This window comes from Mirounga leonina, unplaced genomic scaffold (genome assembly GCF_011800145.1).
Source record: "Mirounga leonina isolate KUSES-001 unplaced genomic scaffold, KU_Mleo_1.0 Mir_82, whole genome shotgun sequence".
Taxonomy (NCBI): Eukaryota; Metazoa; Chordata; class Mammalia; order Carnivora; family Phocidae; genus Mirounga; species Mirounga leonina.
The window spans coordinates 10,445,835-10,471,050 of record NW_023270825.1 but is presented as its reverse complement, the minus strand read 5'-3'; the positions used below and the strand labels follow the sequence as shown (position 1 = coordinate 10,471,050).

At 41.6% G+C, this 25,216-nt stretch overlaps 1 protein-coding gene across 1 annotated transcript in view; it reads left to right on the top strand.

Annotated features, from left to right (window-relative positions):
* UNC79 (unc-79 homolog, NALCN channel complex subunit) overlaps positions 1 to 25,216 on the top strand; it is a 193,454-nt gene that overhangs the window by 114,904 nt on the left and 53,334 nt on the right. Inside the window, exons 30-35 of the mRNA XM_034992429.1 lie at positions 6,209 to 6,316; positions 9,637 to 9,753; positions 12,346 to 12,429; positions 15,916 to 16,018; positions 18,073 to 18,213; positions 21,039 to 21,077. Of these exons, the coding sequence (XP_034848320.1) occupies positions 6,209 to 6,316; positions 9,637 to 9,753; positions 12,346 to 12,429; positions 15,916 to 16,018; positions 18,073 to 18,213; positions 21,039 to 21,077 (592 nt within the window). The remainder of the gene's footprint in view (positions 1 to 6,208; positions 6,317 to 9,636; positions 9,754 to 12,345; positions 12,430 to 15,915; positions 16,019 to 18,072; positions 18,214 to 21,038; positions 21,078 to 25,216) is intronic.

Sequence of the window (25,216 nt, the reverse complement as noted above, 5' to 3'; positions counted from 1 at the left end):
TCAGCAGTCTGGTGGACACTGTGTGTCCGAAAAACCCTAGTTGCCACCTAGACCCTCATCCGTCGGCACCGCTTGATGGTGAAGTTGTCACAGCTCATGGATTTCCTGCCTCAGGTGTCATTTCTCACTTTCCTTGGAGGCACGGTTTTTAAGAAAGATCATTTGAAAAAGCAGCAAGCCGATAGTCCACCTCATCCTAAAATACAGTCTATTGCAGTATTTCCATAACTCAACGCTTTGTGTCTCAGCTCAGATCTAAAGAAAAAAAAGAATGTGACTGTTTAGGAAAAATGAAATTGTCCAGGAATGATCATTGTAGTAGATTCGTAGTCTGTGGACCACTGAGGCCTGGCAAAGATCTTGGAGACTTGGAGACTTGTAGCGGAAAATCTGTCTTTTTCTGTAAGAAGAGATGGACACTCTAAGGAAGTGATGTGCCCGGGTCCCACAGATAGGCAGTCGCAGGGCCAGGACGATTGTCCTGATTCTAGTCCTTCCTCTCCCACTGCTTCATACAAAAGCAACTCCCAAGATAAGAGATTCAGATCTTTTATTTGCCCCGGGCATTCCCTGAGAGTTCTAGCTGCTCTCCCTCCCAGCACAGAGCTGTGTACCTTGAAGGTGCTCTGTGAAAATCTGTTGAATGAATGCTAGTATATTTGGAAAGGGTCGTGCTCCAGCCAGGCAGGTGGAAGAATAAGATCCTGGTGATAACAAAGTGTAAGGTTTCTGGGGAAACTGGAATACCTTTTTATTGTTTGGAGCCAGGAAAGTGGCTACATAGAAATGGAGGAGAGCATTGACCTAGAGACTCTAGAGGTCTGTAGGGTGGATATATAAGAAACCATCCAAGGTCTATAGAGTGGGTATATAAGAAACGCTATGTAAGTCTACAGAATGGGTGTACGTGATATATAGGTTGTAGTGTGTGTGTGTGTGTGTTGCTTCCTTTATCCATCCTATATCATATTGTTCCCCAGGCTACCAGGGAGGAGATGGATTTCATATTAATACACTTGCTATCAGAACGAGAGGAAAGCATCTGACAATTATGATAATATGTCTTTAAAATGTTTATAATATATGTGATACTGTCATAATAGTTTTATATCTGTATAGTGTCCCACCTCCCACGGACACACTGATCTACCTTCCCTCCCTTACTGGTGTTGGAAGGAGGCCTGGGCTCAGAGTGAGACACAACCTTCTCTAGACCTTCTTGCTTCTCTCAGCCGGAGTAAAGGGAGGCCCAGACAGCTACGGCTTCTGGTCCTTCCAAACTCAGAGCCTCGCCACTGCTGATCACCTTGAGCCACCAGGTCCAACTGCATCATGCACTTTCCCTGTGTTCATGTCAGTCCCTGCAGGAAGGCCCAGGTCACTCCTCTAATATCCATGAGGCTCTGCACATCTTCTGTTCTGAACTTTTGTCCTCCCTTATGCTAACTACTGAAAACCTTCCTCCATCCTTCATGAGCAGAATCCCATATATGCTCTCTCATCTGATGACTCCCTTCATGCCCTAGTCTAGTGGAAACCTGGCTCTGCCCCTGGCTCTGCTTTCCTCACTGCCTTGTGCCCTTGGGATTGGGTGAGGGGTAGGCCCCTTCCCTGCTCTCCGCTGTGCCTTTCAGACCATTCCCACCTTGTCTCTAAAAACACCCAGCTCTGAACCTCATACTACTGACCCCTGATGACAATTATCTGGTGACAGTTTGACTCCTGGCTCTTTTTTCATTCTTGTCTAAACTGTTTCTGCCTGAATTCTTACTGATTCCAATATTAAAGTAGATGATCCTCCTGATGCTCTGGCTTCTCAGTTCCTTGAATTCATCTTCTCTAGTAACTTTGTTTTTATCCTGCACCCTAGCTCAGTGATTCATTCCCATGGTCATGACGCAGATCTTGTTTATAGCAACAACTGCAGCCTCTCCACAATGTCATTCTCATGCCTCCTGTCCTCTGATTTCCATTTCCTCTCTCTCTGGACAACCCTGGATTGGTCCTTTCACGTCCCTCCCCTACTTCACGTCTTCTCTCCTCTTCCTTACTCAAGTCAATGAGTGTAGCCCTCCCGCCCTGCACCCTCTTGGCCTTCGCTTTTTCAGACTTGCTTGGCTAAACACAACCCTTGTCAGATCCACCTTTCCATCTACCTGCGCCCATACCTATCCAATGAGTGTGACTGGAGAAATAACAATATTGACTGGTCTCATTTTAAATTCATGACCATAAATCTCAACTGGGTCCTTGAACTACCTGGCCATCATACCATATTTCCCTGGTCCATTCACGTTTCCATTCTCCTGAGTGACTGTTTATTTCATGGCGACTTGTCTTTCCAAACTTTCGATAACTCTTCCTGTTTGACATAATCAGAAGAAGTTTCCTCAGCTTCCTACCACCTCATCTGCTTGCCTTCCAGAACCTGCACTTGTACATCTGGCCTTCATGGCTGGGGCTACAGGTGAACTGTCTGGTTTTACTGTTTAAAGTCAGCTTTTCCACACGTGGACAAGATTCCATTTCTCTTACCTATTCGGAGATACAGGCCTGGAAATTCTCCCTTCTTTCTTCCCCCACTGCCGTTAGTTTTTTTTCTTCCTCAGGTATTCTTGACTTGAGCATACGAACATAATTTTATTTCTCTCTTTAAAAAAAGTTCTTGATCCCAGTTCTCCCAATTATTATCTCATTTTGCTTCTCCCCTCTTGGCAAAACATATTAAAGAGTTGTCTATACAATCATTATCTCCAATTTTCTCCCATTCTGTTCTTTCTAAAAAGAATTCATCATTCCCATGAAGCTTGATCCCCAGTGGTTCACCCAAACGTCACTTGTCAAGGTGACCAATGACCTCCAGTGGTCAGTTCTTAACTCTTACCTCCCCACTTTGCTTGGCTTCTTGGATACCATACTCTCTTGGTTTTCTGCTTAGTCAGTGGTCACTCCTTCTCAATCTCTTGTTGGTTCCTCCTTATCTCCCTAAGGAGGGAGTGCCCTAGGGTCTCAGTCTTCTGTCTACACTCACTGTCTGTGTGATCTCATCTAGTTTTATGGTTTTACATATTGTCTGTATGCTGAGACAGTTCACTCAGTTGCCTCTTGCTGGAATAATGCCATGTAACAAATAAGCACAAAATCTCAGCAACATATAATGGTAAGTCGGTAGGTCACTGTGGATCGCCTAATCTAGGCTGAGCTGGGCTGGGTGGCCATCCTCCTCCTGGGACCCTTGAAGCCTGGGAATGTTTTCTCATGGTGATGGCAGAGGCACAAGAGAGCAAGTCTAATTGCACAGGCACTTTTCAAGCCTTTGGTCATGTTATGCCTGCCAACATTTCATTAGCCAAAACAAATCACCAAAGTCAAGAAGGAAATATACCCTGCCTCTTATGAGGGGGGAACTTCTAAGTCACATGGCAAAGGGCGTGGATTCAGGGAGGAGTGAAGAATTGGAGCCGTATCTATCAGGTAGTACATGGGATGTACTCATAGTAAAAAGTTATCCATTGTTTATCTGAAATTAAGTTTTAACTGGGCATCCTCCATTTTGTCTGGTCACCTTAATCTACCTTCAAAATATATCCAGAATCTGGTCCCCTCCCACTATGTCCCCTGCTTCTACTCTGCTCTGAGCCCCACACCTCTCACCTGGGTCAGTGACTGTAACCTCCTAACTGGTCCCCTGCCTTCGACCCTTATTGCTTTCATATCTTCTCAACACAGCAGCTAGAGTGATCCTTTAAGACATGAGATGATATCATTCCTCTGATCAAATCCCCCAAGTGGCTCCCCATTTCTTTCATAGTAAAAGCTCAGGTCCTTGATATTTCTGGAGTGCTCTGTGGTCTTGATTCTCATGATTTCTCGGACTTCATTTTGTGCTGCTCTCACCTCATTGCTTCTACACGGCTGCAGTGGACCCTGCCATTTCTTGAATGCTCCCGGCATAGTTCCAGCTGAGGGCCTTTGTGCTGGCTGCTCCCTCAGCCTGTCTTCCTCACATGTCTGCCTGGCTCCCTCTCTCCCTTCCGTTGATCCTTTGATCAAACACCAGGTTCCCAATGAGGCCTGGACCCACACCCCACCTTTCCACCCCTGTCTGGCATCTTGGAATCCCTTCTACTCTGTCTCTCTTCTACAGAGAATTACTCTTCTAACATACAATTTTACTTTTATGTATGTTATTGTCTGTCTCTCCCCACTAAAAAGAAAGTTCCCAAAGGCAAGTATTCTTGCCTAGTTTGTTCACTGATTGTATCCCAAGTGCCTAGTAGAGTTTTGGCAAATATTTGGTGAATGAATGAATGAATTAATTAATTAATTAATAGTTAGGACATTTTCTGCACATCACTATAAAAACTCAATAAAAATACTTTAAGCTAAGCGTATAGGTCTGTTCCAATGTTTGTTGTCTTAAACTATACAAATGGAAGGTTTCATAAAATGATTTAGGACTGAGCAAAAATTTCCTGGCTTGTGGAATCTTTGTACACTAGTGATTATTACCAAGTACCTTATAGTAGTGACATTTCTTTAAAATTAAAGATACAGCAAAGATTTTAGTAAGCCCAGCAAAACTCTAAAAGTCTCAATGACCTTTCAAAGAATTCTCGAAGGTGAGCTTTAAGCTTTCTCATTCTAATTATTGGTGGGAGTATTAGGCTCTAAGAGCAGCACACGTGAAACAGAGGCAGATGAGGGTGAAGAGACGAGATTTGTGCCTGTTTTTTATTTATTTATTTAATCTTAATTTTTTTTTTTTGACTGTGCATGTTTTGAACTAGTGGTTTGGGGAGAATACCTAAGAGAAAAAGAACAGCCTAACCTCTAATATCTTAATGATTAAGGTAATTTAAAACAGGTTGCTATTTTGTGCTTACTCAAGAGGGTTTAGGAAACAGTTATACTTTTTTTTTTCATCAAGAAATGATTAATCTGGCAACCATATCTATTCAGAAAGACCTCTGAGAATCAAAACAGTGTCAGTGCTCGATAACTTTCCTCCCAGCCTCTCACCCAAGATCGATTTTATTTTTATTTCTGAAAAATTTAGTGATCATCCAAGGATAGAATAGCATCTGCATACTTCAATTGTATGTATTCATGAATGTATGGTGAATTGCTCTATGACAAGAAAAAAAATTGACAATATGAAAAGAATGAGACAGAATCATCATGAAGCTTGCGAACTTGAAGTCATTTAGGGAGGCATCCCCAAATTACAGCATGGGACATTCGTGGACACCTATAGGGTAACTCCAGGCTGCTCACTCTGTTCATTTATAGTATTGCTTAAGATGGCAAGGAGATTTGTAAAGAATTTGGGGGGCGGGGATTGCTATGATAAACCATTAAACTTTTCAAAAGTTTTAAAGGATAACCTACCTAGAATAGTGTGGGACATCTTGTTTCCCATTACTGATGGATTCATAAGACAATAGTGTATGCAGAAAATATTTCCTCTTAGATACATTTGCCAAATAGAAGGAGCAAATGATACAGTCTGTTTCTTGCTCACCTAATAAAATAGAAAATCCGCATTCATAGTATTTATTCCAAGTTAGATACAGTCCCTGCTCCTAAATTACTTATGGTTTAGCCAAGGTTCTAGACAAGTCAATAGACAATTACATTATAGTGTGTTAAATTTGGGAAAGGTTAAGGACAGGGTGTCCTGGGATTACATAAGAGGATCACATGACCCATTTTTTCGTTTGTATTTTTGGGGGGAGGGAGTTCCTTGAAGACCTTCTGGAGGAGGAACTGTCTATATACTTGAGATGTAATTAATGAGTAACAAATTGCCAGGAAGAGGTAGAGTGGTAGAATGATGTAGGTGGAATGAACTGTAAGCATCTTTAGGTAGTAGATGAAAAGAATTCAGTTCTGGAAAGGTGAAGTGACCTGCTCAAGGCTATGCAGTGGGGACATGCTGAGCTTTAGCTTTGTAACTGTGCTTTTGTTAATCTCTGAGAGGCATAGCCACAGATAGAGAATGTAATGTGGAAGCATCTCTGCGTGGAATTTGGAAACCAGCGTGTATATAATTCCGTTAAGGTAATTGGTAGGGCCAGAACATATAGAATGCTTTGAATGGGTGTATTAGTCAGGAAGGAAAAGATATGGAGAAAGTTCTTGAACTTGCTTTTATTTATTTTTTTTAATCAACGTCCTGAGCTTTAAATAATATTTCTGTTTGTAGATCCTTCTACTAAAGGACTTTCAACTTTGGAAATGCCACGAGAATCCTCATCTGCCCCCACATTAGAAGCAGGTGTGCCAGAAACAAGCAGCCATTCCTCAATATCAAGTAAGATTCCTTTGGTGATCGTTTCACCTGTACATTGATTTTGGAATAATATCTGCTGCATTGTTTTCAATGTTCACACTCCCAGTGTTGGGGTTTTTTCTATATACATGTCGTGTTAGCTTCCTGGGGGACACTCGGCGGTAAGATTTCAGAGATCCTGAGGCATAGACTCAGTTTTGTCAACATCTCAGGTGTTTGATAAGTCAGTGCCATTATTGATTGGCCAAGAATCCCAATCTGTGAAGGAATAATCACTGAATTTCATAATTCAAAAAAATAGGAATTGTTGACGAGTAGCCTAAACGTAAGGCCTGGAACTAGTTCTGGGGCAAGTGAAAAGCATGGTTCATGACAGAATTTTACATTGAATCCCTTTGTTTCATTTGAATCACTTCCATCAGTGACAAAATTTTATCTAGGTTATCACAAAATAAATGTAACAGATAGATCGTGATCCCAGAGTCATGATTGAATCCAGCCCTTTTGGATCTGAAAATAAAAATGGCATGAAATTCTATAAGATCTGTAGGGGGCAACTATTTTGAAACTGACTTCTGTGGTTGGGTCCTAGATTTTGTCCTTGAGGAGTGTGAGTTCTGTTGAGGTGAAGGTAGGGGGGCCTACCTGCCTTGGTGGAGCCAGTTGAGAGACTTTAGCTTGGGAGGTTCCCAGCAGGAGTCAGTGATATGGAGGCGCAGCTCCTGCAAGCCCTCGTCCCAGCTGCTGGTCTCTTTTGTGCTCCATGTAGACGCTGCATGAGGAGCTAGTTAATTTTCATTTGACCATCTTTTGAAATGAGGATGATCCCGAAAACCAAATAAAGATCGTAACTCAAATGCTGGACTGGTAGTATGGAACGACATCGTCATCTTCATGATTCATTTCATTCATGCATTCATTCATTCAGCAACTATTTATTAAGTGTCTGCTGGGTGCCGGGCACTGTGCTTGCCACTGGGGATCCCAGGTGAATAAATAAGAGACACCCCTTGTTTGAGGAGTTCATAGTCATAATAGTTAATAATAGCTCCCATTTGACACTTAACCACGTGCTGGGCACTGTGCCAAATGGTTACACACATGGTTGTTTTACTCAATCCTGACATCAGCCCTGCATGGCAAATATTACTGACCCCATTTTATAGACTAGGAAGCAGAGGTCAGAGCGGCTAAATGACTTGCCTAAAGTCAGGTAGCTACTGTGTGATAGAGATGGGATTGATGCCAGGTCTGTTTGATTGGCAAATCTGTGCTCTTTTTTGGTGTCACACACTGCCTTAGAATAACTCAAATTCACTTATAATAGAGATTATAGAAATTCTAAGAAAGTGTTTTCAAGTGACAGTTACTTGCTCTTTTGGTAGCAAAGAAGAACAGCTAGTTCTGGATTTAATTGTTCTTTTATCATAAAAATCTGTTTGATAACGTGATAGAACGCCCATTGGTAAGCCCACATACTAGAATCGTGAAAGTATATTTCCTCCTCCTAATTTATGTGAATCATCCAAAAAAAAAAAAGGAAGATAGTGAATTTTAATCAGAATTCCAAGTTGGGTATAATTTGAGATAGGGTGACTAAGTCAGCTTGACTTCAGTGCTAGTTAAATGTGTCATAAAATAAGCATATCCAGTGTCTCATGATCCTAGAGTCATAACTGACTCTAACTTTTCTGGAGTCAGCAGAGTGCATCAGTAGATTTCCACCTTCCTCCTCCTCTGCATTAAAAGCATGTATTGGATGGCTGTCGGTGGTGTGTTCTTGGAGGCATCATGCCAGGCACCTCACACACTGAGCTGAACATTAAGGGTTTTTACTCTCAGGGAATTCTGCCGTCTACACACAACTGAGAATCGGAGAACTTATGAAATCACTAGAGGTTTTTTAAGTCCTCCTTTGAGCATGCTCATTTTTAAATTGGTTAAGTCTTCTACAAGATTTCTGCTTTTGCATTTGACTTGGAGTTGCATGTTTCAAGTGAGTCGTAACACTGAATTTCACCAATCAACAAGAATCGGGAGATTTTCCATGTTGGTTGGAGTAGTCATTATCGTGAATTTAGTCAACATGGACTCCAAGACACAAGAATTCCCATCACACTCCCTTCTTTGGATCAGTTTGCTAGCTGACCATTTTGTAGCTAACCATGCCATGACTACCATGAATCAAACAGCATGCTAATTACATTAAAAATGTTATAATTGATTTCACATCTCACGAAGTTGCCATCTTGGTACAGTGATTGTGAAACCTATGTATAACATTTAAGGCTTTCCAGGGGCCATACAATCATCTCGGTTTCTACCATCCCCTCTTAGAACTTGTACTTAAAGAACTTCAGTTTCTGAAATTGTCCTCCTAAGAGAGTGAATACCACACGCTCTCCAGTGTCCAGGAGTTTCGGATCATGTAGAAAAGGCACATCAGTGATTCTCTGCCTTTCTCACTGGGCTTGGGGCAGGGACTGATGAGACCCCTGGCAGAGGAATAGGAGGATAGGAGGCAGGTTGCTTTTTTACTCAACAGTCTACTGGCAGGAGTGTTTTTTTTTTTTTTAATTATCTTTCTGGTTTGGAAATGCTCGTAACTTGACATTTCATTGGTGGGATATTTGTCAATGCCTAATTGAAGGATAAAAATGTTACCACTACTCTCTAAAACAGATTTGTACTAGAATACACTTGTGGAAGGTGATTCAATTCACATTTCCCAAACAGTAGGCAGAGGCTCATAGAGAGATTAAAAATAGTATTGACTTTGGAGTCAACATATTTCGGTTTCTATGACTACCTCATTTGCTAGTTGGTTCCCAAGTAACGTGGCATCATTTGCTTCAGTTTCTCTCTCAAAAAATTGGGGTTGATATGTGTCATTTTACTCCAAAATACAAACACACACACACACACACACGGACTCATGGGGATATAATGGAGCCTGAAACTATGTATGCACAAACTCCGTTAAAAAAAGTTAAGCTATAAATTCAAAGTAGTATTATCTGCCTTAAATCCTTTTTGGAACAAGGTAGAGTATATAAATAAAAAAGTAAATGAAAGTAATCATATTGTGGTAACTGGAGTAAATATTTACAGGGCACAGATAAATGCTCATAGGCACTCTTTCATTCTTTACTGAGGCAAGAAAGGTACCCAGAACAGCAATGTGCCTTAGTTTTTCCTTTGGACAGGAGCATACAATTTACCGAGCAATCACAAATAGCCAAATGAAGGTTCAATTAAGATTCTATATGGATTTGTAGAGCCTTTGTGTGCAGTGGAAATTTATTCCCCCTAGTAATCATGTCCTAATTTCCTCCATATAGCTCAGTATAGGCAGATGAAAAGGGGATCCCTGGGAGCTCTGACAATGAGCCAGTTAATGAAGCGACAGCTGGAACATCAGTCTAGCGCCCCCCATAACATCAGCAACTGGGACACTGGTGGGTCAAGCTTTTTCTTCTTGTTTTACCTCTCAGATTAGCTAAATGCCACTTTCTTTGTGTCCCCTCTGCTCTCGTGTGAAGGATTAGATTTTCTCTTGTGTTCTGTGGTTCAAGTAATTTTTTTTTTTTTTTTAAACCTGAAGGTAATGAATAAGTCTATTTAAACTTTCCAAGTGTTCTAGAGCCACCTGTTTGTCCATTTAGGCTGGTCCAACTCTTTTTCCTCTAAGGCCCAGACTCCAGATACTAGGTTATCTATCTGGGGGTTAAGTGATGTCAATGTGTAAAGGAGGGAATGGACCTGTGATTTCATGATGCAAATTAAAAAAATAAACAGAAACACCAGCTTATCAATAGTCTCTATTTTGTAAAGTTTCCCCCCAAATAAGGGCATATTAATAGTAATACTGATAATAACGAATGTAGCTTAGTGACGTCATGATCTGCCAGTAGGCTTGGGAATATGAGCTCTGTGTTTTAGTCAGCAAGGTCACCAGCTTGCAGCTGCACACCCTCATGCTCATATGGTGGAACCGCATCTAGCCTCAATTTTAAAGTAAGAATCGATCGCCATGACATGTCTATTTTAAACATGATCACTCTGCATTTTCTGAACTTTGTTCCCACGTTCTGCACACGTACTCCTTTCCAAGCCGGTAGTATTGCCACAATCCTGCTCTTTGGAGTGCCTGCTTTTCGTGGTTTTTTTTTTTTTTCTTTTTTTAATTAAATGGGTCATTTGAGTTACAAGATTACACATGTGGAAGCACTTTGCAACATGCATGCACTACGAAAATATCATGGTTTGTTACTGTGATAGGCTCTGGGGGCCAACACGTAGACTATTTCAATATCTTGGTTAGTACTTTCTGGCCATAGTTACGTGAGATTGTTATTTTAATATCCTTCCTTATGACCAGGAATTATGACGTCCACAAAACCAAGACATCAACAGACTTATTTTTTCAAAACCATAATACTGACATACATTTTATCTTATCTCCCCCACCCCCATCTGTTGTTTTTCCAAAAAAGGAGAGCTAGATAATTAAGTCCCACAAAAAAATACCCAATCCTACTTTTGACAGATAGTTTCAACTCTCCAGCCTTTATAAGGGTTCTTAACGTTTTAAAGGTTTCGTGTTTTGTCTTCCTTTTGGTGATAAGTGGTAGTGAATAATGTCATGGCCGAAAGCCAACAGGCAAGAGAGTCAAGGAGAAAGACAGGATAACCAGCCTCAACAGCCGACTGGGTCTGGGTGGAGTCGTTCCATCCACACCAAAGAGGACTGACTCTGTTTCTCTCTTTACTGAGGAAGCTATGTGAGGAACTGAGAATGGGAGCCTTGGTTTGGTTAGTTCTCTGATAATTAAATGCCCACCTTTTGTTAGGTTGACATACTTCTATTTTCTGTAGCAAGTAGCTCAGCCTAAGCTAACCCTTTCAGATTTAGATTACGATTCCAACCTAGTTTGATTGATTCAATTTCCAATCCAAATTTTAATCTAAAAAGAGAATCTACATGATGCCAAATAACCCATTTAACTGAATTTTTCACATTCAACCAGACTTCAGTCTCGTTCATGTCACTCTGGTTTCTCACTTAATACTTACCATTTACATGCTGTCTGAATTTCTTTCACCCATTTTCCTGGACTTGTTTTCCATTCTCCAAGCTGGTTCTCTAGTCACCAAGTCCTACTAGAGCTTCATCTCAATACTCTTGTTTTGATTAGTGCCATGAAAAGTTCTCCCCACATCTAATACCACAGGAGAGTCAATGAATACCTAGGTCACTGTTAGGTGACATGCCACTTTAGGGCACATATGTCCATTCAGTGACTCAGTGGTCTCCAAAGGGACAAATCTAATCATGATGACACTGAGAGAGGCAGTCTAAAACATGGGTTATGATCGATTCACCTCAGCATGCACCTGCTTGCTCGGCGAATACCTGCCTCTTCTCTCCATCTGTGCTCACTGATGGCTGCTTCTTCGTCTCATCTTTCATAGGAAACGAATGTTCCAGAAGCCCCACTCCTCCGTGTCTTCCCCTGTTCCTCATCCCTGTTCCTCAGCCCTCAGTGGCTGACCTCACCCCTGGTCCTCAGCCCTCAGGGAGACACCTGCCATTTCCTTGCTACCAGTTCCACATGTTTTCTGTATGACCTTTCTGGCCATTGCCCCAAACGATCACTTATGTATTTACTGATTTGTATAAAACATTTATTTCATGGCTGTGACATTAGCCTTCAGTTACATTAGCTTTCAGTTTTTCATTTCATATCAAGAGATAATGGTATTTGAGCTTTCTCGGTGGGGAGGAAGAGAACCCAGACTTTTTTTTTTTTGGACGGTTTCAGATGCTCTCCTGCTTTTAATTACATTGCATATACCTGAATGGCAGTTTTACAGTAAAACCCCAGACAACCCTACCCCAAAATCTAGGATGTTTCCTGTACATATTAATAATCAACAATAATAATGACCCCCAAAAATGGCCCATGAGGTTATTGGTTAAATTCCTTGTATTCTGACTTGTGCTAAATGGACTGCATTGAAGACTGAAATGTTCTATTTGTCCACAGAACAGATACAGCCTGGGAAACGCCAGTGCAATGTGCCAATGTGCCTAAACCCTGACCTGGAGGGACAGCCGTTGAGAATGAGAGGTTAGTGGGGTCGTGGAATCTCAGACTGTGCGAGCTGAAAGACACTGCATATGTCAATCATCTGGTCACCCAGCGGGTGCTGAAATCTCTCCTTCAGCAGCTCCATGGAGTGGATCCAGCCTCTGTTCAAACGCCTCCAGGGACTGGGAATGCATGACATCTCCTCTTTGAACCTTATCAACAGAAAGTTCTTCCTTATCGTGACTTTCTGTTTGGGGCCACCTAAAATGAGTCTGGTTGCTCACATAATTTTTTAGACGTTTGAAAATAGCTACACATCGCTTATCTCCTCAATCTTCTCTAGACCACATGTTCCTGGGTCCTTTGATATTCCTCTTAATACATATCAGCTGTCCATGTTATTGTGTATCTTCTCTGAACATGGCCCAGCTTATCTGTGTTCATTCTAGAATGTTGAGATCATAGACGAATAGCTTCTTTGAAATCTGAAATCTGAAATTGCACAAAATATACTCGTGGCATTATGCTGCCCATTGGAGTCAGCTGAGAATAAATCTGTGCCAAGATCATCAGAATATGTATTTTCAAAATTCATCTCATGGCTAGTTAATCATTACTTTTGTTCTTTTTTAATTCAGAAAGCAGCTTAATAATCATTTGTAAAAAAATAAAACAAAACAAAAAATGAACTATGACTGCATCTCTTAGCTACTTCCCTCAATCAAGCAGACTTATTATTTAGGATCATATCACTCTTCTGATTTTCCTTAGGAATGAAGAGATATTTATCTTCAGCTTTTGCTAACATTTATTGGGCAATGAGTAGCCGTTTTAACTCCTGTAGATGATGAGACTCTTCTCACTTATGGGCCTGGGAAAAGCTTTTATGAGCAGAAGTCAGTGGTCAGACAACTCTGGTGCTTGCTCATCCACGATCTAGTGACTAAGTTAGTAGCCACAAAAATGGAATAAGGTAAAGGGAACAAAGACAGAAGAAAGATAAAGTCTCTTTCACAGTAAACTGAAGAAGTCCACTGATGCAGCTAAGGGACTGATGGGTGCTTGCATCCCTTGAACAAACCAAAACCTTTACAATGCCTCCTATCTCTAAGATTCGCAAAGCGGCTTTGGTCAAAATTTCCAGCTTTGGAGTTGGACTTTGGGGGAGGTCCCCTCTTTATCCAAGCTTCTAAGAACCTTCTATTTCTGTTCCTAGTTCCATACAGAGTACACTCTGGGTAGCAGTGCCATCAGAAGCATTGCCCACAACCGGGGGGTAATGGGACTGCCTTTAACGTTGCAGACTCTGTTGTAACTCAACTAGAGCAGAAGGTAGCTGAGGTCCGTAGGTTCCTTTTGTATTTCCCACCTTCTTCGTCTACGTTACTCTGCTCCCAAATGATTAGCCATATTCAGAAATCCAGTTTTAGCTAATATTGCCATAGGGGAGCCAGCGCCCAGTAACTTTTATAGATGATTGCCATAAATCATGCATGACACCTTTTGTGTTGTCGCGTGAATAAACAACCTCACGGAGCTATTATTGTCGGAAATACCTGTTTCTTGGCATTTGTATTGGGTAATTATTGGCTTAAAACCACCCAAATGACTTTGATTCCTTCTCTTTTCCTGACCTGAACTGTGAATTCTATTTAACAGTAACTGGTATTAAATTCTATTTAATAGTAATTGAGTCTTCTGAAAGGCTTGACTCAATAATTTTTTTGCCTTTCAGTGTCTTGTTTCCAGTAAGACTGTATATGTATCACCATCTTATGGGGTGACTTCGTCCACTTTTAGCATAGACATTCTGGCATCTGATAGACACGGTCTATCAATGTTCAAGAAACGCGGAATATTAGATTCAAACTTTCTGTGTTTTGGTTGCTTGAAGCAACTTCATGCTGTCTACCTTAGTGTTTAATAATTAATCATGTCTCCTTTTATCTTGGGCCCAGTTCTTGCCTTTTCTATCACTAATCAAAATATAGTTACGCTTGTAATAAATACTGTTGCTCCCCCTCAAAGCACTATCCTGATGAAATAATTGGAGATCCTTGTTAGCGAGACACTGAGGTACAGGTAGAAAAGAGTGTTACTCAGAGATAGCTGGTAAATATTGTAGTAAAATTTAGATACCCATTTGGGATCTTTGGAAGTGACATAAAGATATTTTTAGATACTTTCCTTTGCTGTTTGAGTCGGCAGGTCTCCTGCTTCTCATAAACACACTTTGTAGCCTTTGATCAGTCAAGGGAATATACAGTCTGGCAGCATCTTCATTCTTTAAAGGCTTCAGTACCATTTTTTTCTCCCTCAGATTGAAACACATTGCCCACTTTGCTAGGTTTCTAAAATTGTTATGTTACTTCTTTTAAAAACTGGTTCTCTGAATCATTATTTTTCTCCTATTTAAGGGCAGATCATACAATTTTGTTTTGTTTTCCAGCACTAAATTTCCAGTTCCTTGATGAGAAATAGACTCTTTAATGACCACTGACTTTTCCTGCCTTCTTTCCTGACTGTCTGGCACCTGTTGTTTTCTTAGTAGAGAACAATTTACTCATTGCTAGAGCATGTCGCCAAGATTCCTGCCTTAGATTTCTCTGAAGGCATCAAAACCCAAAGTTTTAAACTCTGTGATGTTGATTGGCCGAAGTCACTAGATGATTCCTTCAAAACACTTGATCTTTCATTCATAAATATTACAGTTTGAAAAATGAAGTCTTTTGCTTTGGGGCTTATGATATTAATTTCCAAGCTAAAAAGCTGTTCTGATATTTCTTTTTCTTTTTTTTTTTTTTTAAAGATTTTATTTATTTATTTGACAGAGAGAGACACAGCGAGAGAGGGAACACAAGCAGGGGGAGCAGGAGAGGGAGAAGCAGGCTTCCCGCCGAGCAGGGAGCCCGATGCGGGGCTCAGTCCCAGGACCCTGGGATCATGACCTGAGCTGAAGGCAGACGCTTAACGACTGAGCCACCCAGGCGCCCCTGTTCTGATATTTCTTAGCTCAAACCCCTCCCCTTGCTTATGTGTGTAGAGTTCTGGGATCTTAATCCCTTTTCAAATTGGCAGCATTTTAGGGTCGGTAGGCATTGGTGATTTTAGAAACGTAGGATTGTAAGGGCAGCTTCCATGTATGCCTAGCAAAAAAGGACTGTAAACTCACTTAAGGGTGCTCTTGAATAGATTTCCCCCTTTTTCTATTTTTGTCTTCATCCCCTGTTGGCACACGGAACTCTTTCTGATTTTTTCGAAGTCAAGAAGCGAAGGGAGTTTTGCTCTTAAAAGTCACACAAACAGAAACAGATCACAGACCTTCTTGAATTCATTTTACCCTTGAAACAAAGCAGTCTTTCTTGAACTCATTTGACCCTTGAGGGGTTTTCACAATGCTGTTGAGCTGATCCCATCACATTCCGTGAGTGTGATCTTGGGAGGATTTATGAGAGGAGGATGGGGCTCTCCTGGCCCCTAGAAACAGACCTTTATTCACCAGGTGTCTCCTTGCTGCTTCCCCAGGTGCCACGAAATCCAGCCTGCTGTCGGCCCCCAGCATCGTCAGTATGTTTGTGCCGGCCCCGGAAGAATTCACAGACGAGCAGCCGACGGTGATGACAGACAAGTAAGGTCACGCTGTTCTTTTCTTCACCAGATTTACAGAATCTGAGCGTTTGCTCACCACGGTTGTGAGAAAGGATCAGAGGAGGCGTGTTATGCTTTAAGGCATAACTTGTTCGTCAAGGGGCCGTGGCCCTAAGCGTGGGTGGGCATTGTTATTTTAGAAACGTCCTATCATTGTATGGCCAGCATCTGTTTATGCCAAGGCATGTTCTTTTCTCAGTTTGGACAAATGCAAATCAGAGGCACTTACTGATTATTATAAGCTTCAAATTGTGAGGATGGGACTAAGTATGGAGACTTGATTCTTATTCCCATCCTGACAGCAGAATCCTTTCTCTGAGTCTCAAACTGGTACGTCACCTCACAGTTTGTCAGCCTTCAGCATCCCCAGATTTCTTAGAGGATAAAGTCCAAATACCTTTGCTTATGACAGAAGGCCCTTTAGACTGTGAAGGTATGGCCTCACTGCTCCTCACCTGGAGCTCTTGCCCCAGCCCCCTCACCTGCTCCAGAGCATGCCTGATGTGTTCTCTCTTCTGTGATTTCATACGTGTCCTTCTCTTTGTACTTTCTCTGCCTGGCGAACTCCTAGTCATGCTTCAGGACCCAGCTGAAGGCAGAGTTTCCCACTACACACAAGGCAGAATTAGTCATACCATTCTCCAAGTTTCCATAGTATCTATGACATCTTTCTGTTCTACCACTCACCACATTGTATTTTAATTGTGTCATTGTTTATACATACAGGCTGTGAGTTCCTTAGGGACTGTGACCCTTTCTTCTGTCTTTTATGCTCTAAGCTCCCTATACATCGTCTGGCACACAAATGGTTGTGTCCTGAGTATCATAAAGAATAAGACTTGTAGGATTTCAAGTTTGGAGAGATCCCTTTGGGCTAGGGAGACTTCCTGGTGATGCAGTGGGTAGGCTTGTGATACAGGGAGAAGAATATGAGGCACGAGGGGCTGGTGTGAGGATCTATGCAGCTGGCCCCCGCCAACAGTCATTCCTGAAGAAGCGAAGGTGCCCGCCTTGGAGAGCTGCCTTGGAATGTCCATGTGGGGAGCACCTAGCTGTGTTTGGAGGCCTTTTCTTGGCTCCTCCTTTGGTACAATGTCCCCATTCTGTGTCCTCCTCCAAGTCCCAGTCTTTGTGTGCACTCCATTTCTCTTTTTTAGTTACAGATATGAATCTTGTATTTTTCAAAAAGGTCAATTTGTCAGGGATTTCATAGATAGAGTTTGTATTTAGGAAGTTTCCAGATGGAAAGTTCTCAGTGGTGATCTTAGCTCTAGTTCCCTCGCTATTCCCAGTAGACTTTCCCTTCACTTTCTAAAGCTGTCCGGTTGTGGCTGAATAGAAGGGCTGTGGCTTTGGCTGGGATGAATTAAGTTGAACCCGTATTAGATACTATCAAGATCAGTAAGTTGCAAGTGACTTAGGAACAAGTGCCACTGTGTCCTTACCTATTACACTCAGTAGGCGCGGTGAGTTCTTAAGACTGATCTGAGTGAGTGGTAGAGAAGAGACCGTGATCCAGACTCCCCAGGCTTTCTGGAGTGTTCTCTTGGCTTAAATACCCCATGTCTCACCCACAAATAGGACACTTTTCAGTCTGAGAGCATAGGAAAGCTTCCATTTGCATCTAGGCATTTTTCATGTTTAATTTCAACAAATGAGAAAAATATCTAGTTACTGACCATCCCTAGCAATGATTTTACATGCCTAAAATCCCTCAACCAGAAGCTTTAAACTGTTAGTCTGACTGGCGCTTGCTGTAAAAGGGACCAATAATTTATGTCCATAGAGGCCAGACAGTTGTGAGTTGAATGTTTTCAGTGACTTAAAGAACCTTCCTCATCTCTGTCATGTGTGCTGTTTCTGTGTCTAGGAGGAGGCTGGCAGTGCAGGCCACTATGTATCATGAGAGTGGGGCCACTGACCTCCTTTTGGGGACTTTTCCAAGACTCCTGAGAAATGGCTTTATATACTTTGTTATATATCTTGAAACCATTGCTGGCTTTCGTGGACAGCATTCCTCTGTTTTCTTTGCAGATGCCATGACTGTGGGGCCATTCTTGAAGAATATGATGAGGAAACCCTTGGGCTGGCCATTGTGGTCCTCTCCACATTCATTCACTTAAGCCCAGACCTGGCAGCCCCACTGTTGCTGGATATAATGCAGTCCGTGGGAAGGTGAATATTGCTTCGGTTCTGTTTGGAAGGAGGAGGAGCCTTATTCACTCTATACCTTGACATAAAAACTATCAGTTCAAAAGTAAAACATTCAGTAACCTTTTAGATGTTTGATATTTATGGGATCAACTCAGACTAATTTTAATAATGGAATGTACCAAACTTTGGATTGAATTCCCAAGCTCTGTTGGGTCATGGGTCACCATGTCATGGTGTCAGAATGATGCTAGAGGAAATTGCACTAAGAAAAATCTCCTATTTGTGCTCTTAATTACTACTTGGGCTAATGTATGGGGCAGTACCCAGAACTGTGCACAGTTTATAGTTCAACAGTTTACAAGTTTTAGATATTATTATTAGATATTATTATCTATAAGATTTAGATATTATTATCTCTCCTTACCTGTTTTAAGATGGGTTCTCTAGGCACCTTGCAGTCTTGAGACATTGTCCTGAGAGGGGAAGATGGAGTATAGTTTTACCCTTCTGACTCAGAAAAGGGAAGGATAGACATTTTTTGGGAACAGGGCTTTCAGCTGGAATAAGGGGAGATTAAACTTAGCTACTTTGAGAATTTTCATGTTGAGAAAATTCCATTTAGTGGATAGGACATTAGCTAGAAAGTGATATTTCGTGGGTATACGTAAAGTTCAAATTCAGTAACAAATTGTAGTCCTGGTGTGCATAATTTATAGTAGACTGGATGAAATTCCACATGAATGTACTATGTTCCCAGTCTGTTCTCGCACAGAACCAGGGGCTTTTGGCTCTGGGCTTTAGACTGAGCTCTTGCTCTTTAGTGATTTGTGGCTTAGTTATCGAAGAGCTCAGTGGCTCAGTATGGAATAACTGAGGAGCCATACAAGATAGGATGTGATTGAGAGCTGTAACAGTAGTGTGAGTGATCAGTGCTGTAGAAGTTCAGGATGGAAACAATTTCTTAGGGAAGATCTCTATGGAGGAGGTAGGGAAAAAAACAGAATTCTGCAAATTCCTGGTATTTGAGGGAGGGAAAGAGAATGAATTGTAATGGAGCTAAAAGTTGATCTTTTTTTTTTTTTTTTAAGAAGAAATACTGATTTCCAGTTAAAGTCAAACAGGAAAGCATTAAAAACCCCTCGACCCTTAACGCCCTTGCCCCACATTTTTCTGTAGTGTCCTTAAGAGTGTATATCCTTAGGAGATGGTATAACTATTCCACCTCTAATACCTAGAAATAGCCAGTGTGCAGTGATGAACAGTGGGTGATGGAGAGATAAGAAAAGATGAAATATTTTATTTAAGTCCTTGATTTTAACCTAATCAAAGCAATCCTGGAATAAATGTACCAGCTTGTGGAATTGAGAGTTTTTATTAATGCAAGGCCACAGTTCTTACCATCAATACTTTTCAGATTCAGGACAGATAGAATTATTGTTCTGATCTGTTACCATCTCCTTGAAAAAGCTGATCTAAGTTGTAGTCGATATAGAGAGGGGTTTTATTTTGTTTTTGTTTCACATAAGCGAGAAGAAACCGTGTTCAAGCACACTGCTGGCTGTTAGGACGAAAAGATGTGAGCTTTGAAGATGAGTAAAGGCAGAACAGTAGCAGATATGTTTTTACCTGCTTACATATACATATGTTGAAATCTCTACTGCCTTTGGCTAGACTGGTGAGAGAAGGGGGGTGGAGAGGTACATTTAAAGTAGCTGCCGCAGCCCTTAGCAACCTAAGCCTAATCACCAAACCCACCAGGAAATGGATTCAGCAGTCACCTGATTCGGGGCTCCCTTGCATGCCTCAGTTCCAGATGAGGTAATGTGGATTTATGAACACTTAGTTTATTTGTGTTAGTCCCACAGGAACTATTTCCAGGGTGTTCTAAGCGTATGTAAGCTCAGCATTTATCACCCAGGCCTTTCTGTGATTTTGAGACTTGTTTTCTACTTAGATCCCTCTTAAAATTTACCCACCCCTTTTTGTAGATATCGCCATCAAGATTGCATTTGCTGCACCCTTAATGACTGTTTATTTCATTTGCCAATGCTTATTGATTCATTGTAGTGTCATTAACCAAAGCAACTGGGAATGGTGTCTTGTGTTAGCGGTTGCTGGACCCTCCATTCCTCTCCAAATGCGTTCTTGGCTGGGCGCACTCTTGTGGTCTTAAGTAAATGAACCTGAGCATTCCCCTTATTTGTTTCGTCGATATCTTATTGATCAGGACATGTTTTTCTAAACCCACCAATTTAGCGGGTTTAGACATTCTCTTTCTTACTATACATACAATTTCCATGTGTATGAACCATATAATTATTAAAAATTACATGTTATATAATGATTACTTAATACATTTCTCTTCGCAATATGTCATCCCAATTTGTTGGCAGATTAGTTGACAAATACCCTTATTACCGATTTTACTGTCTTACAGAGGCTTTTACAGTTTGTGGTTACGTTTCAGAGGTGGAATACAAAGAAATGAATTTGAGTTGAGTTCACATGTAAAGAGACAGACTGGGTCAAATGCTGTTCAGCTCTCTGTCTAAACTGGCTGCCGTGGCCAGTTCGTAGCTTGGCCAGGTGATACATTAAACCAACTAACTGTGTGTGTCTCTGTGGAAGCATCTGATTTGATGCAGAAAGCAGATCTCAGGAACTGGGCTAAGTTGAACCCTGGAGACTGACCGCCGAGTTCCCCCACTGTCCCTAACCAGGGGAGTTGTCAATGGTTTTCCTTGTCTCCCCATCTGAACTGGGGCCACAAGTGGTCCTACCGTAGTACTCGAGCATTTCTTCGTGAAAACTTAAGAAATTCATATAACTCTGTTTACTTTTCCTAGATTGGCATCCAGCACGACTTTTTCTAATCAAGCAGAAAGGTAAGGTCCTAAAGTGGGCCCAAATCTCACTTTCTTTTTGTCCCCTGTGCATGTTCATCCTGTTTCTAAAACACCAGAGTGTGTACTGTGGAAGGAATGTTAGGTTCAGTTGCAGCTCCAGAGAGCATCCGATCATTTTCTGTTCATTCATTCATTCATGCCTACATTCACTCATTTTTTTTTTTATTCTTTCATGCATTCACTCGTTTTAGTCAAAAAATACTTATTTTAGGCCCACTCTGTAGCAGGCACTGTGCTAGGTACTTAGGTTTCAACTGGGGGCAAAAGTAACATGGTTCCTGCCCTTGTGGGGCCTGCAGTCTATCTGGGAGGCCAACACGAAGAAAATATTTGCACAAATTTATAATTGTAAACAGTGCTTAATGCGATGAACACAATGTGTAGGGAGACTGAATAACATTCATTTATTCAACAAGTATTTTTGGAATGACCACTAGGGACTGACTGAGGATACTTGTTAACAAAACAGCAAGTCCGGGCTCTCCTGGAGCATATATTTCAGTTGAGGAGGCAGACAATAAGCAAATTAACAAACAAGAAAACCGACAATGTCATTTAATATCATTCAGTGCTAAATGCTATGCAAAATAATCAGGTAAGTCCAGATACAGAACAGTCGGAGGTGGTATTTTGGATATAATAATGGTCAAAGACAGCCTCTCTGAGGAAGTGGTATTTGAACAAAACCTGAAAAGCGGGGAGAGTGATCCATGTGGCAATTTATAGAAAGAACGTTCCAGCCAGAGGAAACAGCAGATGCAAAGGCGTAAGTCAAGGAAGTGCCCAGGATATTTGGGGAGTAAGACTAAGGCAGGCTGGGGCAGAAGGAGCAGGGGAAAGGGTAGGAGAGGAGTGGGCAAGGTGAGGGTGAGGCAGGCCAGGTAGGGCCCAGGAGGTCATTGTAAGGAGTTGGGCTTTTACCGAGGGAAGCGGGGAGTGAGGAGCGCCATGACTTCCCTTGTGTTTTGAAAAGATCCCTCGGCTTCTGTGTTGGAAATAGGTCATGCAGGAAAACAGGTCAGGGGCGGAAGCAGGGAAGCCAGCGTGGAGACCGTTTCAGTGGCAGGCACAAATTAATAAAGACTTGGTTCAAGGGAGTAAGAAGTGGTCCCATTAGGGATATATTCAGGAAGTGTTGTTACAGCCGAGCCTACAGAATTTGCGGATCGATTGGGTGTTGGGTGTGAGAGAAAGACAGAGGCAAGAATGACTCCCAGGTTTTGGTCTGAGCAGCTGGGTGGGTGGCTGTGCCATTTACTGAGATGGGCGAGCCCAGAAGAGGGCTGGCAGATCTGGTGTCATCTGGGTAGTGGGAGCAAGGGGGAAGGACAGAAGGGCTTCCCTTAAGAAGCGATGTTTACACTAAGATCTGAAAGAAATGCCTTGGGTTTAATGGTGCAAATAGCTCTGGAAAAAGCGTCTGCCCAGGTCTCCAGGTGGTAAAGAACAGACTGTGTAGGAGGAACGACCAAAAGGCCAGTGTGGCTAGAGCACAGAGATGTGAGGTTGGCCTGCCAGATGATGCAGGGCCTAGAAGCCATATAAAACCTCGTGGGCTTCCTAGCAGCCGTGGGAAACTGCTAAAGGATATTTAAGCGGCAAGGGGTGTGTGTGTAGCACGTAGAAAGGTGACTCTGGCTGCAGTGGGGAAAAGGGACCAGATGAGAGCAGGAATGGGTAGTGGGTGAGACGTTGGGCACATTTGTCTCTCTGCTTTAGTTTCCTCATTTATAAAAGAGGGATACTGTGTATAGCCTTCTTGTGCCACAGGGCTACTTGCTGGGGGGTCCAAGGGATCGGGTATCTGTGGCTGCGAAACTGCAGTAGCTCCTACAAACATAAGATGGTGCTGCTGTTACTGCGCTTCTGTAACTTTTGGTTTTAGGGATGGGTATTTGCTCCTTTTTTTAATGCTCATTTAGTTATAGAAATTTTTTTAGACTTTTCCCCCCTTTTATTATAAAAGATTAAATACACTGCAAAGTTGGAAGGACTTTATAGTGAACACTTGTATACCTATCACCTAGATTCTACAATGAACATTTTACTTGCTTTATCACATATCCAACCGTCTCTCCATCCTTCTGCCTCCCCGTCAGTCCATTTTAGTTTTGGATGCATTTCAAAGTAAATTTCAGATATTAGCGTACTTCATATATTCTTCGGCAAAGTTATCATTCACTAACGTTTGATTTTGTTTAAGGCTTTTTTTCTTTTGAGGCACAATTTCCATACTAGAGTATACATACCTTATGTGTATGTTCACTGATTATTGACAAATGTGTACCCCTGCATGACCTAAACCCCTGTCAAGATTTAGAACATTACCATCGCCCCCAGAAAGTTCCCTGGTGCATCTTGCCAAGCTCCACCCACATAGGCAAATACTAGCCTGATTTTTTCTTTCTACCGTAGAGCTTTATATAAATGGAATAACACTGTATGTGCTCCTTGGTGTCTGACCTCTTTTACTCAGCATGATGTTTTTGAAATTTGTCCATGTTGTTGCATATTATCAATAGTTTGTTTCCTTTTTAGAGCTCAGTACTATCCCATAGTTTATTTTATTCACCCTGTTGATGGACATTTGCATTGTTTCCTGTTTGGGACTATTATAAAGCTGTTAGGGCCATTCTTATACAAGATTATTTGTAAACCATTTCTCTTAGATAAATAGCTAGGGACGGGATTGTGGCGTTACAGGGTAGATGTATGTTTGATTTTGTAAGACACTATCAGAACTTCTCTTTAAAGTCTTGTGCCATGTGGCATTCCCACCAATAACACATGAGACTTTGGTTGTTCCACATTCTTGCCAAAATCTGGTGGTGTTGGTCTCTTTAATTTTAACCATTCTGGTGGGTATCTCATGATAGTTTAAATTTGCATTTCCCTGGTGACTAATGCTGTCGAGTATTTTGTCACGTGCTCTTTAAGGCCCTCTGTAAATCTTCTCTTGTGAAGTGTCTGTTCAAATCTTTTGCACATTTTTAACGGGGTTGAGTTGCAGGACTTTATATAGCCTGAATACCAGTCCTTTATTAAATATATCTTGAGAATATTTTCACCCACTCTGGGGCTTACCTGTTCCTTTTATTAATATATATTTTGATAAGATGTTTTTAATTTAGATGAAATCTAATGTTTAAAAAAATTTTTAAAGGTTTTATTTATTTGAGAGAGGGAGCAAGAGAGAGAGAGAGAGAGAAAACACGAGTGGGGGTGGGGCAGAGGGAGAGGGAGAAGCAGGCTTCCTGCTGAGCAGGGAGCCTGACTCGGGGCTCCATCCCAGGACGCTGAGATCATGACCTGAGCCAAAGGCAGACGTTTAACCGACTGAGCCACCCAGGCACCCCATAATGTTTTAAAATTTTTACGTAGTTTATGACTATTTCTTCCTGTTGTTGTCGCCCGTCCTCAAATCAAGAATATATTCTCCAGTGTTTTCCTCTAAAAGTTTAGTTATATTTAGCATGTATATGATCCATTTCAAATTAATTTTTATGTATGGTATGAGGGTAGTGGTTGAAGTTCCTTTTTACCCATGTAGAAACCTATTTATTTCAGCACCATTAAGAAAAAAGTGACTTTCCCTTTCCCCACTGGATCACTCCGTTGTCTGTTAAAATCCAATAACGGTATAAGGGTCGATATACTTCTAGCTCTCTATCCTGTTCCGTTGATCTGTATGTTGATCCTTAAGCCGGCACCACACTTTTTTTTTTTTATGTTATGTTAGTCACCACACATTACATCTTTAGTTTTTGATGTAGTGTTCCACGATTCATTGTTTGCGTACAACACCCAGTGCTCCATTCAATCCGTGCCCTCCTTAATACCCATCACTGGGCTAACCCATCCCCCCACCTCCCTCCCCTCTAAAACCCTCAGTTTGTTTCTCAGAGTCCATAGTCTCTCTTGGTTCATCTCCCCCTCCGATTTCGCCCCCTTCATTTTTCCCTTCCTACTCGCACTGTCTTGATTACTGTAGCTGTATAATAAGTCTTGAGGTCTGAGATTATGAATCTTCCAACTTTGCTCATTTTTTCCAAGAAGATTGATTTGGATATTCAAGATTTACCAAATTTCCATATACATTTTAGAATAAGCTTCTCAGT